The sequence below is a fragment of the Dipodomys spectabilis genome, unplaced genomic scaffold (genome assembly GCF_019054845.1).
Source record: "Dipodomys spectabilis isolate Male_0828 unplaced genomic scaffold, ASM1905484v1 ptg000039l, whole genome shotgun sequence".
In the NCBI taxonomy this organism is placed as follows: domain Eukaryota; kingdom Metazoa; phylum Chordata; class Mammalia; order Rodentia; family Heteromyidae; genus Dipodomys; species Dipodomys spectabilis.
This window is the reverse complement of record NW_024870716.1, coordinates 582,882-601,915: the sequence shown is the minus strand read 5'-3', so window position 1 is coordinate 601,915 and position 19,034 is coordinate 582,882. Positions and strand designations below refer to the sequence as shown.

The following is a 19,034-nucleotide window of genomic DNA, read 5'->3' as shown; positions in this document are numbered from 1 at the left end:
AGCCCAAGATATTTATCTCCAATTAACTACCAAAATAAAAGCTAAAAATGGAGCTGTGGTTCAAGTAGTAGAACGCTAGCTTTGAGCAAAGAAGCTCAGGAATAGCACCTAGGCCCTGATTTCAAGCCCCAGGACCAAACACAAACAAAACAATCAAAAATCTGGAAGTAGAGCTGTGGCTCAAGTGGTAAAACATTATCCTTGAGCAGGAAAAAGCCCTAATTTCAAGCCCCAGGTTCCAAAACAAAACACAGCAAAAAAAAAAAAAAAAAAAAAGGGAAGTAGAGCTATGACTCAAGTGAATTCCCATTAATCTTTGATTATGGGTAAGTGACCATCAGATTCTTCTTAGGTAACACGAAAGAAAAGCAACTTTAACACTGAAATATTTCAGTTTTATAGAAAGCCCAAATGTGAAGTCTGCTTTTTCTTTTTGCACAGACCAGCTCAGAATGACTTACGAAGTTCATTTCCTTCACTGAGAATTTCCACCCGGCGCACAAGCTGCTCAAACAGATTCCGCAAATTCAGCATTGTAGTATCCATCTTTCTGCCAAGAAATCAAATACACATTAGGGGTCCTGCCTTCTCCCTCTGACAAAAGATGCAGTAGCAAACCCGTAGAGTCATCAGTGACCAACATCTGGACTCTTCCATTTGCAGCTACCATTAAGAATCTCAAGCCAACAATTGATGTTTTGTGTGATCCTCAATATAAAAACCAAGTTGGAGGCTAGGGTGTTGGTCAGTGGTAAAGCACTTGCCTAACAAGTATAATGTCTTGGATTCAATCCCCAGTTCCAAAAATGAAAAGACAAAAAATAAACAGTTAAAACCAAAGTTGGATTGTTGAAAGCTCTCTTGAATACAAGAAGATAATACCTACACCTCCTGCCTATTTCTCTTCCTACCTCGACCCACAATCATCCTGGTGCTGACAAGAAGGCAATTAGGAATGAGTCTGTCAATCAGTTGATTACAAGGTGACTACAAAATGTGGTTCAAGTCAAACCTGATTAGTATAAGACTTCTGCTATTTTAATTCTTGTGGACTTTGAAATCTACAATGTAACTTAAAGTGTCTATCTTTAATTTCATTTTTAGCAAATGTCCTGTTGAAACTGCCTTCTAAAAAGCAGGACATGGTCAGCACATTTCCTACCAATGACACAAATGACATCATATCACTGATTAAGTGGGGAAATTGCCAGCTCAGCAACACAAGAATTATTTCTGTAATGCAGGGTGCTGGACTGCTTGCAGACTATGTCTAATAAATTTATACCAAGTACAGGCAAAGGATTATGGTGTACCATATTCTGGCATCAGAGACAATACACCACCTTCACAGTTAGAAGGGCAAAGGAAAAATCATTTATTGGTATGTTCTGTATAGTGAATTTCAGGCTTTGTGCTTCCCTTCAAAGACCTACAGCTATTACATTAAAAATGCAGTTCTATTTCAAATAGACTTTAACTGCAAATATCTTGAGGAAATAAGATCTTCATTTAACAGTTAAAATAAGATATTCATGGGATGTTATGAAAATTATCAAGGAAATGAAATAAACTCAAATTTCACTTGAAAATAAAATGTCTTCAGAAATATCATAAAAAGGATTGTTCCTCTATTTCTCAATCTACCGCTCAACATTCTACTCCTGGTGATTATTTTGCCTTTAAATAAAAATTTCAAAACTCTATTATGAATGGCTTGTGATTTTTGCAATGTTTTTAAGAGTGTACCATAAGTTGTAACAGCAATGAAGAAAAAAACCACAAACGACAAAGGAATACATGAACACAAAGATATTTTCTATTAAATGCTACAAAAATATTCATTTGTACTTGTGACAATTGTAATAGCAAAAACCTTCAATTCCAGCTTGGATACAATATACACCTGATTCTGGGCCAGAAACTAAGATCCTCAAATGGCAATTTATCTGTTCCAAGCAACATAATCATAGCAAGCTGCTAAGCAACCAGACCAACAAAATTTATTACAAGTCTTTTTCTAAACTAAGAACAAAATCAAAAGAATAACATTAAAACTGACAGAAAAAGGGCTGGAAAAGTGGCCTAGTGGTAGAGTGCTTGCCTTGCATGTATGAGGCCCATGTATGAGGGGTTTGATTCCTCCGTACCACATAAGCAGAAAAAGCTGGAAGTGGCGCCGTGGCTCAAGTGGTAGAGTGCTAGCCTTGAGCTGAAGAGCTGAGGAAGGGACAGCACCCAGGCCCAGAGTCCAGGCCCCACGACCAACCAAACAAACAAAACAAAACAAAAACACTGACAGGAAGAGATCTGGAAGTCATGGAGAGATACTCATGGACTTAATAAAAATAAGCATACTCAAGTACCACAGGACAGAAGCAGGGAAACATATTCAATAGTTGATTCAGATGACCATAGCTTTTGACTCCCAATAAAAAAGTAAGGTCCTAATAAGTACTTTTAATCTGAGCATTGATTTCTTTCAACTCATCTGTATATGTGAAATACTAGAACAGTAGAAAACTTCTGTTCAAGAGTACAGAAATGAGTCAGGTGGCCTGGGAATATGGCTTAGTAGTAGAGTGCTTGCCTAGCATGCATGAAGCCCTGGGTTCCATTCCTCGGCACCACATAAACAGAAAAGGCCAGAAGTGGCACTGTGGCTCAAAGTGGAGAGTGCCAGCCTTGAGCAAAAAGCTCAGGGACAGTACCCAGGCCCTGAGTTCAAGCCCCAGAACAGGCAAAAAAAAAAAAAAAAAAGTCAGGTATCAGTGATTCATGTATGTAACCCTAGCTACTCAGAGACCTGGAGGACCTGAGCTAGCAGGGGCAGAAAAATCTGTGTGATTCCCCATCAGAACCCAGCTCTTAATTTTCCCCCCAAAAGTTTTTCTGTCTTAAATAAGACCTGACTCTCTCTCTCTCTCTGTGTGTGTGTGTGTGTGTGTGTGTGTGTGTCTGTCTGTCTGTCTGTCTAGCTCTTAATTTTCCCTCTAAAAGTTGTTCTGTCTTAAATAAGACCTGACTGTGTCTGTGTATCTGTCTGTCACTGGGGTTTTAAACTACGGGCTAGAGTTTGCTAGGTAAGCACTCTTATCACTTCAGACATAACTCCATGAACTGACTCTTGATCTCATGTATGATTTAAATGTTTGTGTCCCTCTAAGATTCCTGTTAAACCTACATTCCCAATGCAGTAGTACTATGAAGTGATTAGGCCAGGCACTGATGGCTCATGTCTATAACCCTAATTACTCACTCAGGAGGCTGAAATATGAGGATTGAGGTTCCAAGTCAGTCTAGGCACAAAAGCCCATGAGACTAATCTCCAATTAACCACCAAAAATCCAGAAGTGAAAGTGTGGCTCAAGACATAGAGCACCAGCTGGAATGAAAAAGCCCTAAGACCATGAGGCCTTAAGTTCAAGAGCCAGTATGGAAACAAAACAAAGCCAGCAAATAAAAAAAGTGATCAGAACAAGAAATGGAATTAATGCCCTTATAAAAGAGTTTGAAGGGGGCTGGGAAGGTGGCTCAGTGTTAGAGCGCTTGCCTCGCATGCGTGAGGCCCTGGGTTCGATTCCTCAGCACCACATAAGCAAAAAGGAAAAAAGCCGGAAGTGGCACTGTGGCTCAAGTGGTAGAGCGCTAGCCTTGAGCTGAAGAGCTGAGGGACAGCGCCCAGGCCCAGAGTTCAGGCCCCACGACCAGAACCAAAAAAAAAAAAAGGGGGTTTGAAGGAACCTTTTGCCCTTATCTTAGAGGTAGAAAGCAGGCCCTTACCAGACAAAGACTGTGCTAGCACCTTTATCTTGGACTTCCCAGACCGTGAAAAATAAGTGTCTCAATTCTAAATTACCTAGGCTAAATATATGTTTCAGCAGCAGGAACAGACTGAAACAGTCACATTTTCTCACATTCCTTCAGTCCATTATTCTTTTCTATGTATATTACTCACTGGAATAAGAGTTGGAGGGCAGCAGGCTCTTGAACACATCAATCTCACTGCTGAAACAGCTAAGCATGCAGACAACCTACATGGGGACATCTCACCACTACACATACAACAAAGAACAATCTGCATTGTTCTCCTCAGGTGATGCCTAGTATTATAGCCAGAAGGTGCTTAGTTAAGAACCTCCTCATTCTCTACTGTACACAAAGAGGAAGTCCTTAATTGTGACAGATCAGCATGGTCTCCATTGTTTATATCAATTTCTATTTTCTCAATTTCTATTTTCCCCTCATCACCTGATATTTGTGTTCCAGGCAGACTGTAAACTTGAGAGCAGAAATCTTATATTTGGTACTATGTTATACACAGAAACATTGAGAATTTAAAACATAATACAAATAGCTGATAAATGTGAAAGAATACACACACTGCCATTAATACTTCAAAAGGGTTGCTTTCTACCTCAACATTACATAATTTAGAGCAGAACGAAAAGAACAGTTAAAGAGGGGTAGGGCAATAGTCCTAAATTAAAGCTTTAATCTCTTATGTACTAGTAAAACTGTTGGTAATTACTTAAATTCTGAGGCTCATTTATAAAGTGCAAACAATAATATGCTATACTTCACAGAAAATTTTTAAGTTAACATAGAAAAAAACTTTACAATGAATAAATTGACCCTTACTAACATATAAGGTATTTATTTATATTTAAAAAAACAAAAACTATGCTCACACCTGTAATCCCAGCTACTCAGGAGGCTGAGATCTGAGGACTGTAGTTCAAAGCCAGCTGGGGAGGAAAGTCCATGAGATTCTTATCTCCAATTAACCATCAAAAAGCCAGAAGTGGAGCTCATGTGTTAGAGCACTAGTCTTGAGCAAAAAAGCTCAGAAACAGTGACCAGGCCCTGAGTTCAAGTGCCAGAACTGGCAAAAAGAACACAATAAAACAAAACAAAAAAGAATGAATTTTTGTTTTATTTGTGTCTGATAGTTGTTCATCACATCCCAGAACAATGATTCCAAAATCTAGTATTCTTCCCAGTTTAGGCTTTTTGCACATAGAGATAACAGTAAATTCAGACTTATAACTATTTTCTTAAATAAGGCTATATAATTACAAAGAAAATCAGTATTTACTAGGGCCTTTGAAGTGATTTGGACACTCAATTCGACATTTCACATATTTTTTTTAGTGAATTTGATTAACTTAACTTCTGTATTACAGACACCAACAACTAAGGCTCAGAGACCTTAAATGACTAATAAATGCTGAGCTCACGTAGTAGGTTGTTTGTTACATACATTCTCAGATGTCTCTCCCAAATCACATTACACAAAGAATGAAGCATATAAAAGTGGTCTATAAATAGAACCTAGACCAAAAACAATCAAAAAGATAACAAAATTTGACCAGGTAAAGAAACTTATGCAAGCTGTTCTAGATAAGGCTTAATGCTACTGAAGTAAACCTCTACTATAGGTTTACTTAGGGTAATCAAAGTGGCAGTAGCAAACTATAATCCTCTTCTCTTTATAGTCTGTGGAACAATATATTTTTATTAACATCCTACAGAAGTGACTCTAAGGAATTATTTATAGGTGACAAAAATATCTTTCTGCATCACTACCCTTGATATCTTAGCCAAATTGTAACTCAAAAAGCTAAAATCTACTCATCCTATTCAATGTCAACTGAGAATGGTTTTAATTTTCCTACTGGGTCACATTTTCACCCTTAAGTTTATTTCCTCTCCCTTTATTATTTAGCTGCATAGCTAGGAGATACACTAATGTGAAAGGAAACAAAAACAAAGTCATCTTGCAGTGCATTGCTTTGCAGCTGTAAAACAGCTGTCACTTTCCACAAAAGGGGCTGCTGCCTTTCGGGAAAGCTGAAACGATCCCTGTGTGTGGCAAGGAAATCAGTTTGTGAGCATTTTAAACAAAAAGGTGCGGAGAATCTCAGCTATTATTGATAGGAGGCCCCAGAAGTGGAGAAGTCACTACATAGAGATTCCCAATCTGTGAGTATCCCTAAGGGAGCAATTTGGCAACACCAAGGTAGAGTCTCAGCTTGCCTTGATTGCTTTGAGCCCCCAATTTAATTTCAATCACCCAGTGAAGAAGACAGACAGTTCTTCAGAGTAACAGACTACTGCAGACTGCAGGGTATCCTGGGAGAAGTCTATATACTCTTCTACTTTCTCTTACAAACAACATTATGATGAAACCTATATATCGGGTTTTTTAGATACGTAAAAGTTGTTAAATATTGTAAAACAAAGCAATAGAAAACGACTTGAGTTTTTTATTGAAGTGCTTTAATAAAAAAAAAAAAAAAAAACCACAAACATTGCTGATCTGGAGAATCCCAAGAAATTAACAATATAGGTTTTCTGCTACCAAGGAAAACCTTTTATTCCCCAAAACAATCTCAATGCTAAGATTCTTTCATACAAGTAGGAAGCATTTCAGAACAATTTTTTTTCCCAAATGTCTCTATCAAATCCAAGTGGCAAGAAGAAAAAATAAGCCAGGAGCCAGTGGCTCACGCCTGTAATCCTAGCTATTCAGGAGGCTGAGATCTGAGGATCGAGGTTCAAAGCCAGCCCAGGAAGGAAAGTTCGTGAGACTCTTATCTCCAATAAACTGCTAGAAAACCAGAAGTGGTGCTGTGGCTCAAGTGGTAGCATGCTCGCCTTGAGCTGAAGAGCACAAGGACAGCGCCCAAGCCCAGAGTTCAAGCCCCACGACTGACAGGGGAAAAATAAGAAGAAGAAGAAAATATACTATCGGGCTGGGAAGGTGGCTCAGTGGTAGAGCGCTTGCCTTGCATGCCTGAGGCCCTGGGTTCGATTCCTCAGCACCACATAAGAAAAAAGAAAAAATACTATCATGAGATCAAATTTTTGTCTGTTTTTAGAGTGCTAGGGATTGAACTCAGAGCCTTGTAAATGGTAATCAAGTGTTCCACCACTGAGCCACATTCCAGGTTCCCACCCCCTCACCCCCTCAAAAAAAGCATTGTTCTTGTGAACAAACTAATGCAGAATGAGTGAACAGAATATCTTCAACCCAATATGAAGAAATGAGAACTGAATAATGATTTTTTTTATAAAATTAGTAGAAACTCAGCTTACTAATCTTTTTTTCTGTGAATTCTTCTGTCTTAACTGTTTTATTCAAGGTCTAAAATAAGTCTTACCAATTCAATGAAGCCTTCATTTCAATCCACAATGATCTCCCTTATTATCTAAAACACTCACTGAGCAGAAACACTGCCTCATAGTGCTAAATTTCTATGTTTAAAAAAAAAATAAAGAAAAATCATCATCACTCTAACCAACTGTTATGTGTCTCTATATTTAACCTTTGTCCATGAGCACTCATTTATCAGAGTTGCAATCATAGATTATATATAATTTTGTGCTTTGCTTTTTACTATCATGTCTCCATTAAATTCAAAACAGCTGATGAGCAACTACTGTTTAATCATTCTCTTCTTTTGATATTTAGATTATTCCATTTTTCAGTTACCACCCTGCCTGGAATCTCCTGGATAGCCTATTTCAAATCTTTATTCATGTCATTTTCTCAGTGAAGTCTTTCCTAACCATCCTTTTAAATTGCAGCCTTTCCTCTCGACACTTCTCAACTTAACTTTGCTCCCAAAAGCACTTATCATTCTGGTATACTTATTTAATTTATTGTTAATGGTGTAAATTCTCAGGAAGCAAAGATTTTTGTCTGTTCTGTTCACTGCTGAGCCTCTGGTGCCTTAACAATGAAGACATTTGTTAGTGATTAAAGCACTCACTGAATGAATAACATCAAACAGTATTTTTCTTCAGGTGACCATGCTCCTTAGATAAATTTCCAATCAATGTATTTCTTTTCTTCTTCTTTTTTGTTCTGAGACCAAGAACTGAACTTGGTACCTAATGCTTCCACTAATTGGCTAGCACTCTACCAACTGAGCCATGCCCCCACTCCATTCAATTAATACATATTAGGGTGTGGAAACTCTTAAGACTCTTCATAAAGACTGCCAAAAAAAAAACTTTCTAAAAAAGCCATACTAACTGGGCCCAAGGCCACTTGCCTGAAATCCCAGCTAGTCAGGAGTAAGGCAGACAGAAGGAAAGTTCAAGGCCAGCCTAGGGTAAATATCAGAGACCCTGTCTCACCACCGGCCCCTGCTACAAAAAAAAACACTATACTATATGGTGTATTCCAACATTTTATAGATTCAGCACAGATATCTTTTTAAACTCTGCCACCCAAAACAAACTGCACATTCTTTTTAGGCTAAGTATGATTGCCTTCTACTTAAACTTTAATAATACCAGTTAGTGTTGAGTAAGAATCCACTGAAATTGTTTAAGAAAAGGGGGACCAGTGACTGACTGAGGGAGTGAGTTTCCAAGTTTGGTGAGAATGCATTGGATGTGCTTATGGAAATGTCCCGGTGAGTCACACACCCTTGGCTGATGCATACTAATAAAAATCTTTCTTTTTAATCTAAAAATAATAGAGCACCAGTCTTGAGCAAAAAACAAAACAGAAAACTCAGTGACAGCGCCTAGGACCCTGAGTTCAAGCCCCAGGACCAACACACACACACACACACCCCTGAGCCCCAGGACCAACACACACACACACACACTATAAAAATAAAAGTACCTGTTGGATGATTAAACAAGCAATAGGATGGTGCCTTCTCAAAACAATTTCACTAATTTATTTTTAAAAAGTGTTTATCTGACCTATTAAAAAGAATGTCTTTTTTTTTTAAGGGTTTTTATCTTCCCACCCACTCCAATTTCCTACACACAGCCTTGGCCTATCAAAGACAGATACTTATGAACTGAAATGGGCGTGAAAGGGTAAAAAAAAAAATTAAATAAATACACAAAGGGTGACTTTACTGAGGCTCAGAAACAAGTTGGGAAGGGCAAGATGTCATTCGTTGCCTGGGCCGCCTACCTGAAGAGACCCAGCCCACCAGGAAGACGGGGCTCACTTACAGGCCGCCCCCCCCCGGCCCCCCAAACACCAAGGCTCCTCCCTTTACAAATACCCAGTGCTTCCAAAAGCGGGGCGGGGAGGTCACCCCTCCGACAGCGAGTTTAACTACACACCACTTCTTTTTGGTCGGGGGGGGGGGGGAATGGGGAGGGAATGGCTCCGGTCCTGTAAAAGAAGCCACCCCTAAAACACTTCTCACTTCCCACAAGACCCGATGCCAAATTAAAAACTAAAACAAGCAGACCTGGCCTTCCCAAGCCTCCCCACCCCCGGCCTGGAAAGCCACAGCCGCGGGACACAGGCGGCCGGCCTTCCCCTCCGACCCCCCGCGGTGGCCAAAAACTTACCACGGCGGCCGCACGCCCTCCAGCACGTCGATCCGGCGCCCGGCGCCCCTGGTCTCGCAGCCCCCCGCGCTCACTCCTCAGGGTGCCGCCAGGTCCCACCTGGGCGGCCAGACACTTCCCGACGCGTCTCACCCAACGGCAGAGCGGCACCGCGCTGCCCGCTCGGGTTTGAAATCCCGCACCGGCCAATCACAGAGAAGTTTATTCCACTCACACCGCCCACTATATAACGCATGCGTCAGACCAAAGGGCGGGGGACAGGAACAAAACTAAGCATGCGCGTTCCGCTGGCGTGAAGCTGAAGGAGGCCATTTTGACTAAGGTCAGTAGTTTTGAGTTTGGATGGATTTTTTTCCTTCTGGTGCCCTTTCCTGAAGCCATTCTGGATGCCATGTTGACTAAGGGCAAATAATACCTTTTTTTTGTTTTTTGTTTTGGCGGGGGGGGGGGGGGGGGGGGGGTTCAGTTCTGTCACTTGAACTCAAGGCCTGGGCACTGTCTCTGAGTTTTGTTTTGTTTTTTGCTTAAGGCTAGCGCTCTACCACTTGACCCGCAGCTCCACGCCTGGGATTTTTGTTTTTGTTTTTTCTTTTGTTTTGTTTTTTGGTAGTTAATTGGAGATCAGAGTTTCACAGGGCTGGAAATGTGGCTTGGTGGTAGAGTGCTGGCTGGCCTAGCATGCATGAAGCCCTGGGTTCGATTCCTCAGTACCACATAAAACAGAAAAAGCCAGAAGTGGCACTGTGGCTCAAGTGGTAGAGTGCTAGCCTTGAGCACAGAGAGGCTCAGGGACAGTGGCCAGGCCCTGAATTCAAGCCCCAGGAGGCGGGGGGGGGGGGGGGGGGGGGGGGGGGGGGGTGTGTAAACATAGGTTCTCCTGTTGGGGCTGGCTTCAAACCTTAATCCTCAAATCTCAGCCCGTTGAATAGCTAGGATTACAGGCGAGCTACAGGCTTGAGCCACGGGCACCCAGCCAAATGGTGCTTCTTGAGTGCATATTATTCTAGGCTTCTCTGTTTCCCTGATAGGGAAATAGGGCTCATGGAAGCCATTGACTGAACGTTGTGCATTGCAAAACATGAAGAATTCCTGCAGGAGAAAGAACCACAGTCATTTCAACTGACTATATTATCCATTCAGTCCTGCCTTCATTCAACCTTTCAACTGACACACAAGTATCACTATAAATGGGCCAGTTCATAACAAATACTCAGCTAGGAATCAGAAAAACAACAACAGCAACAGCAACAACTAAAAGGTTTCTTCTTTCCAGAGCTACAAATGGAGGAGACAGTTCAGGGAAACAAAAATACTAAATGAGAAGTGTTGTAATTCCATTTAATAAAATGCTATTTGGAATTTTACATTGTGCTGGCACAAAGGCTTTTATACTTTTTGTAAAAATCTGGACCCAACAGCTGGGAGAGAGTGAGGAAAAGGGTGACATTGTCCAAAAAGAAATGTACTCATTACTTGACTTATGTGACTGTAGCCCCTCTGTATGGCACCTATATAATAACAAGAAAAAGACAAAAAATCTGGACCCATATATTTAATACATTTCATGTCTGAAGCAATTATCAGAGGATTCTGGTCATCTTTACAATATGTAATATACCCTGAACATTTTGGAGTCCCTACTTCATTGAATATACTAATCAACAATGAGTGACTACTTGTAGTTTGAAAAAATATTGCTTAGAGCATACAAGAAGCAGTGAGATTTAACGGAAAGATCACAGATTGAGGAGATTATGTTCAAATATATAAAATTTTAGTTAGAGGAATATGTCTAGATTATTATAACGGGGTGACTATAATTAGTACAAGTGACTATAATTAGTACAAGCAAGTGCTAACAGTAGGTCTTAAATATTCTCACCACAATGTGAAATAATGCATATATTAATTATCTTGATTCAGTCATTCCACAGTGTATGTATGAATGCATGCATATATGATGTTTCCTTATTTGTGTATTTATACAGGTGTGTGTATATTATATAGAGACATATATCTATCTAGTGAAACATCATGATGCACTTTATAAATATATTTTTTATTTCTTTAGTAAAAAAATAGAACACGGATTTTATAACCAGAAAAATATGACTTCATTTTAACAAATAGCAAGGAAGAACTGTTATGTGGCAGATATGCCACTTAACCAGCTATATTATCTTGCTGTTGATACTAGGAATTGAACTCAGGGACTGCCAAAAGTCAAGAGCTCCACCACTAATCTATTACCCCTATATTATCCTTATTTCTCTTTTTTCCAGTACTAGGGGTTGAACTTGCTCAGCTTCACGCTGCCTCCAGTCCCCCACACCCAACTCATGGCTGGCTCTCTACCAGTTGAGCCAAGCCTCTACTTCCAGCTTTTTTCTGGTTAATTGGAAGTAAGAGTCTCAAGGATGTGTCTGTCCAGGTTGACTCCAAACTGAGATTGTTATATCTCAGCCACCTGAATAACCATTACCACTTTTTAACTGCTATGTACTTCACTTCCTTCAACTATACATAATAATAATAATAATACTATTCCTATCTTACAAGTTTATTCCCAGATCAATCCAGGTAGTATGTAGTATGATCTTAAAGTATTTGATTTCAAAATGTAATATATATTGTTAGTATTATTAGGAAAGGGATGAAGAAATATAAACTGTATGTATATTGTCACAGTTAATCTTCCCAGCCACCTTTCAGGGACAGGAGCATTTGTTGATTGCATTAGCCTGTGCTCTTTAGATATCCATAATACAATAAAATAAGTACTATTCTAGGATAGAGCTATGTGTAAAGTGCCTTAGAAGCACAGACAAAAAAGCAATTAATCCTATCAGGGGAATAGGAGTGTTACAAAAGCCTAGAGACTGATATCTGAGCTGAGACTTGAAGTGTGAATAGAAATTTAGCAGAGAGAAGTGGATGGCAAATTCCTAGCAATGCAAAGACCATGTGACCTCTGAGGAATGGGGCAAGTATATTTTTTGTAAATATATAAGCACATTGTTGATGGAAAAGACCTAGGACCATGGAGGACATTTACTGCAACTTGCAAGTGACATTGGGGACTCAGTAGATGTAATGCCTTTTGGGAACATTGACCTGAGAAGGGGAGAATAAACTCACACAAGGAGACTGGGACCAGATCAGATAGAGATTAGCCTTAATCCTGAAATAGAGTCTTTGTCAGAAGAGTGAGGCTTGGACTGACTTGACTGAGTTAGAACATACACTAACATAAGGTCAGGGTAGAATTCTACAACACATACCTAGCATTCAAGAGATCCAAGGAATGTATAGTCCCAATACTGGGAGAGGAAACAAATCCCCAGTGCTGAAAAAAAAAAAAAAAAAGCTAGGATGGCACAGAAGATGGTATGAATGGTATGGAAAGGAACCCATCTGAAGGTAGAGAAACTTCTGAGCTAGGCCAGTAGCAGTGAGAATGGGGAGTAGGGGGCACAGGTAGAAGATATTTATGAAGCCAGTGAGTAAAATGAAAGTTACCTATTAAATAACAACCTTGCCAGGCACCAGTGGTTCATGCCTATAATCCTAGCTACTCAGGAGGCTGAGATCTGAGGATCACAGTTTGAAAACAGCCAGAGCAGAAAAGTTTATGGGACTCTTATCTCCAATAAACTACCCAAAAAGGCAGACATGGAGCTGTGACTCAAGTAGTAGAGTGCTAGCCTTGAGCAAGACAAAAACAAAAAGCCTTGGGACAGCACCCCACTACCACCATGTGCTGGGTTCACTAAGATGTGCATAAAATAAATAAATAACTGGACCTTGGGATAAGGAACAGAAGGGCCTATCTTTTTTTTCTTCACACCCCAATCACTTATCTAGTAACTACTGTTACCACCCTAGTCTGGTTCAGTGGTCCAAACACCAGTGAAATTGTGTGCTCCTCCCTTGTGTTCTTCACAGGTTAAAAAAAATCAGTCCTAAGCCAGGTGCCAGTGACTCACACCTGTAATATTAGCTACTCAGGAGGCTGAGATCTAAAGATCTCAGTCTAAAACTAGCCCAGGTAGACAAACTCATGAGACTCTTCAATTAACCAGCAAAAAGCCAGAAGTGGAAGTGTGACTCAAGTATACAACACCAGCCTTGAGAGAAAAAAAAAAAACTCAAAGGCCTGAGTTCAACTCCCAGCACACACACACACACACACACACACACACACACACACAATTCTCATCCTACCTCTTCCTTGCCTCCTTAAGTATTTTCCTTACATAACAAGTCTCTCCTTTCCTGCTCTTGCTCAGTCTCTCTACCTGCTCTTCCTGACTCTCAGCCACGTTCTCAGTAGCACCAAACAATGGTTCCCATCCAGAGCTTTACCTTTGATGTTCAACTGACCCCACTCTTTCTGTCTCCCTGCTGCCTCTTCACCTGGCCAAGTTCTTTTCACCCTTCTAGGCAGCTTGAATTTTCACTTCCTTCTTCAGGGAGGTCTCTGACACCTGACCTCATGCCTTTGCCATTACCCCTACCTCAGTGCTCCATTTTCCCTCACCCCTCTTTTTTTTTCTTTTTTGTGCTAGTACTGGGGCTTGAACTTAGGGCCTAGCAATTGTCTCTTAGCTTTTTTGCTCAAGGCTGGCACTCTACCACTTGAGTTGTACACCTCCACTTTTGGCATTTTGGTGGTTAACAGATTTGGAGATAACATTATCCTCTCCAGACTGGCTTCAAACTGTGATCTTCAGATCTCATCCTCCTGAGTAGCTAGGGTTACAGGGCATAATCCGCCTATGTATGTTACCTAATTTATTTTTTTTGTTTTTTCTCGCTTTTCTAGTTACTATCATATGGCCTTCCACATGCCACTACATTGCTTACTCATCTATAAATGGAAGTCACAATAATTCCTATTTCATTTGGGTTATTCAGAGGAATAAATAAAATACCTTTGTAAAATACTTAGCACAGTTCTGGGCATATAGCAAACACACTGTAAATACCCTTACTTTCCTTACTAGACTATAAACTTCTGGGGAAGAGATGTACTTCTTAAGCTAGGTAGAGTTGGCTCATGCCTATAATCCTAGCTACCTGGGAGGCTGAGATCCTGGTTTGAAACCAGTCTGGGAAGAAAAAGGTTGCATGACTCCGTCTACCCTCCTCCTCCTCTACCATACACCCCCCACCAAATTAAGCCTGTCTGCTCATCAGAAGTCTGTTCCCCTGAAACCCCAGGCCCACTTCCTCACTGATCATCAAAACCTTTCTCATTTACTTCCATAGGGAGACCCTTGGTCATGGCATTGGGGAGGAGTTGGCTTTCCCCCAGAGAACTTCACTTTCTTGAGAGCTTTCTAGAGACAAGGCCATTTCAAGTCTAGGATCACTACAGTTGCCCCATTGACAGCCCAGCCCCTGCGCCTCTCTCCCACCTTCTTCCTCATTCCGGAAGCTCTCCTATGCCTCCCTCCCAACCTTCCTGAAGCCTTGAAGGCTGGGAGGGAGATCAGAATGGATCCTATCCTGGCAAAATGAGAAAAGATTAGAGCAATACATTTACTGTCAATGGCAATAAGCCTGCCTGAGCAGGGGAGAAAGAATATTTGATTTCGTGCTCTCTGGAGGGGTCTTGATGGAGGGGAGCACTGGCAGCTGCAGCTGCCCCAGGCCTGATGGAATAGGGAGGGCTGGTTTCAGCCCTAGTCAACTGGGGACCCCGGTATCCCAGCCCGCCTATCTCTGTATTGACCCTATCCTCCACAGTCACCCACGGGGCTCCAGCTCCCTCCTCCTCACCCATCATCTCTCCCTCTCCTCTGCCAAACTTGTTTCCTGAAGCAGTTTTTCTACTTGGTGCAGGGTGATGGAGCAGAAAGAACACACTGCTCTAGGGCTGGAGTGGAGGCCGCGGTTCTAACTTCACAACTGCTTCTAAACCCTGTAAGTCACTGAGCCTCTCAAAGTGTGGGCAGAGGAGAGCACATGGCATTCGGCATCCTGAGAAGAGGGGGATCAGCTAAGTCACTCACTGTTTTAGTCATTTAACCTGTTACCTTCCACGTATTCATCAGCAGAATGGGGGCAAAACAAATAATATGAGTTATATGCTCTGGTGGTAGTGAGTACTGAGAAAGGTGTGAATATTAAAGTTCTCAAAAGTACAAAGTAAAAATAAAAAGAAGCCAAGCACTGGTGAATAAGGTCTGTAATCCTAGCTGAAGGCTAGGATTGAGGTTCAAAACCAGCCTGGGCACAAAAGCCCATGAAACTCTTATGTTCCATTAACCAGTAAAAAACGAAAAGAAGTGTGGCTCAAGTGGTAGAACACTAGCCTTGAGCAGAGAAAAGTAAGCAAGAGCCCAAGGCCCTGAGTTTAAGCTCCAGTACCAGCACCCACATACACACAGACACACTATACAAAGCAATCTGGGAATTTTCCCACCTTACAGTCCAGAGCTGAGAGGAATAAGGATCAACTTTCTTCCAACCAATTCTTTTTTTTTTTTTTGGGGTCCGGTCATGGGGTCTGAACTCTGGGCCTGGGCGCTGTCCCTCAGCTCTTCAGCTCAAGGCTAGCACTCTACCACTTGAGCCACAGCGCCACTTCCGGCTTTTTTTTTTTTTTTTTTTGCTTATGTGGTGCTGAGGAATCGAACCCAGGGCCTCATGCATGCAAGGCAAGCACTCTACCACTGAGCCATCTTCCCAGCCCGCTTCCAACCAATTCTAAAAGACTTTCTGGAAGATAGATTTTAGAGGCAGCTTCCTGACTCATGCCCACATAGGAATAATGTCCCCTGGGATGATTATTCCTGGATATGGAGTAAGACAACTTCTGCCCAACCTCCAATGCAGACAAGGCACTGGGGAGGAGAAGATGGAAGGGTCTGTGGAACAGAATGAACATTTATTACCAAGCTGCCATGTCCCAGGCACCATGCAGTGTTTCTGATGTGATATCTGCTCAGTAAAAAGCCTGAACGCAGGGTTTAATTGGCGCAAAGGTTGACTAGCTGGCCCACGGTTACCAGCTGGAAGGAACTGAAGCCGGTTGGCCAGATCCCATCAATCTACATGGCCTCCACTGGAGCAGAGGGGCCAGGCCTCGGTCTCTGACTGTTTACCAGGGATGAGCTGGAGAACTGGGAAGACTACGTTTCTCTTTTTGGTGATAGTAGGGATGGAGCCTTGCCTAGCACACCTCCTGCATGCTAGGCAAGGGCTGTACTAGTAAGCCACACCCCACAACTTCAGATCCTTCAGACCCACTCTAAAAGATGTTTTCTCCTCTATTAAAGAGGATGACTCTCCTGAACTAACAATGCAGGGGATTCTGTAGAACGTACAGTGCTTGGAAGATATACCAATTTATAATGCACTATACTTCCATGTGCTTCTGTTCTGGCTCCAACCTCATTTCTCATAGCTCCCCTGCCTGGGCTTCTCTTCTGTGTAGATCTCCTCACTTCATTTTTTACCTGAAACATCAGGTCAATTCCGGTTCCCTCTCTTTTACAGATTTTACTGATCCTTTAAGGCGCCCCCATCCATGAAGCCTTCCTTCCTGTCCTGACCCACAGAAGCAATAGCTTAGATTTTTTTTTTTTGACCTACTATTCAATATTGAGAGGGAGGGAGAGAGGAGGGTGGGTAGAGAGAGATAATGCGAGCACTGTTTCTGGAGTTTGAACTCAGGGTCTGAAACCTGTCCCTTAGCCCTTCAGCTCTACCACTGGAGCCATTGCTCTACTTCCAGCTTTTTGGTGGTTAATTGGAGGTAAGAGTCTCACAGAGCCAGATGCCGGTGGCTCACACCTGTAATCCTAGCTACTCAGGAGGGTGAGCTCTGAGGATCTTGGTTCAGAGCCAGCCCAGGCAAGAAAGTCTGTGAGATTCTTATCTCCAATTAACCACCAGAAAACCAGAAGTGGCATTGTAGCTCAAATGGTAGAGCACTAGCCTTGAGCTGAAGAGCACAGGAACAGCACCCAGGCCCAGAGTTCAAGACCCATGACCGACACAAAAAAAAAAGAGTCTCACAGATTTTCCTGCCCAGGATGGCTTCAACCCTCAATCCTCAGATCTCCGCTAGGATTGCAGGTGTGAGCACCAGCATCATTCACTTTTTATGAATATGTCATATAGTCCCAATCTGATTATCTGAGGATGCAAACTATATGTCCTATCTCTTTGGAGTCTTAGGGCTTAGATAGAGTCTGACACATAATGAGTACTTATTGTGATGAGGGTCAACTTGATTATATGAATTTGAAGCAGTGATGGGAATTGTGGTAATGGTGACTGTATTTTATCTCTTGTTGCATAACAAATTACCCCCCAAACTTAGTGCCTCAAAACAACACATATTTATTATCTCAGTTTCTGTGGGGTAGGCATTGAACATGGTTCTCTGGCTCAAGGTCTCTCCCAAGGCTGCTACCAAGGTGATAGCAAGGGCTGTGGTCTCATCTGTTGTCTTGCTTGGGGGACTATCACATGATAGTCACACACACGATCATTGGCAGAATTCAGTTTTCTTTTAAACACTAGGACCTTGCTGAGTGCTGGCCTGAAGTCTCCCTTTGTTCTTGCCATGTGATCTTCTTCATGGGCAGCCGTGAATATGGCAGCTGGCTTTCCCCAGTAGAAGTGACAAAGTACCCAAATGGAAAACACAACCTTTTTGTAATCTAAGCTTGAAGTTCCATCTCATTATTTCCACTGAATTCTGTCCCCTAGGTATGAGTGATTAAATACAACCCATATTGAAGGGATGGGATAATACAATGGCGTAAGTGCTAGGAGACAGAGGTCAGTAGGAGCCACCTTGGAAGCTACATCCTGAATAGTGGTGACAGCTGAGCACTGGTGGCTCATAATCTGCAATACTCTCAGGAGGCTGAGATGTGAGGATCCCAGTTCAAAGTCATCCCAGAGAGAAAAAAAACCACAAGACTCTTATTACCAATTAATCAGCAAAAAGCCAGAAGTGGAGGTATGGTTCAAGTAGGTATGGCTCAAGTGGTAGAGCTCCAGCCTTGAGCAATAAAACTAAGGGAGAGCCGGGCACTGGTGACTCACGCCTGTAATCCCAGCTACTCAGGAGGTTGAGATCTGAGGATCACAGTTTAAAGCCACCCCAGACAGGAAAGTCTATGAGACTCTTATCTCCAATAAATGACTCTGAAAACTGGAAGTGGCACTGTGGCACAAGTGGTAGAGTGCTAGCCTTGAGCTGAAGAGCACAGGGACAGTGCCCAGGTCCAGAGTTTAAGCCCCACCACCAACAAAAACAAAACTAAACCAACTAAGGGAGAACATGAGGTTTTGAGTTCAAGCCCCAGTACCAACACACACACACTGTTGGTGACAATGACAATGAAGAAGAAAAATGGTGGTGGTGGTGGTGATTTGGTGTTTGGAAAAGGGATGGTAGGGTATTAGAGAATGAAAGTATTGGCATCCATATTAGAACTGAACAATGGATCTGAGCAGAAGAATCCAGTGGGCTGAGCCAAATACACAAGACCCACTTTTTTTTTTCCATCGGTCATGGGGCCTGAACTCTGGGCCTGGGCACTGTCCCTCAGCTCCTCAGCTCAAGGCTAGCACTCTACCACTTGAGCCATAGTGCCACTTCCAGTTTTCTGGTGATTAATTGGAGATAAGAGTCTCGTGGACTTTCCTGCCCGGGCTGGCTTTGAACCACGATC

General features: G+C 42.0%; 1 protein-coding gene across 1 annotated transcript in view; it reads right to left on the bottom strand.

The window, feature by feature from the left end:
* The window catches only part of Racgap1 (Rac GTPase activating protein 1), a 33,662-nt gene extending 24,184 nt beyond the window's left edge, over positions 1 to 9,478 (bottom strand). The window contains exons 1-2 of the mRNA XM_042677715.1: positions 9,334 to 9,478; positions 462 to 550 (exon numbers count right to left, since the gene is read on the bottom strand). Of these exons, the coding sequence (XP_042533649.1) occupies positions 462 to 546 (85 nt within the window). The 5' untranslated portion in view covers positions 547 to 550; positions 9,334 to 9,478. The remainder of the gene's footprint in view (positions 1 to 461; positions 551 to 9,333) is intronic.
* Positions 9,479 to 19,034: the final 9,556 nt, after the last annotated feature.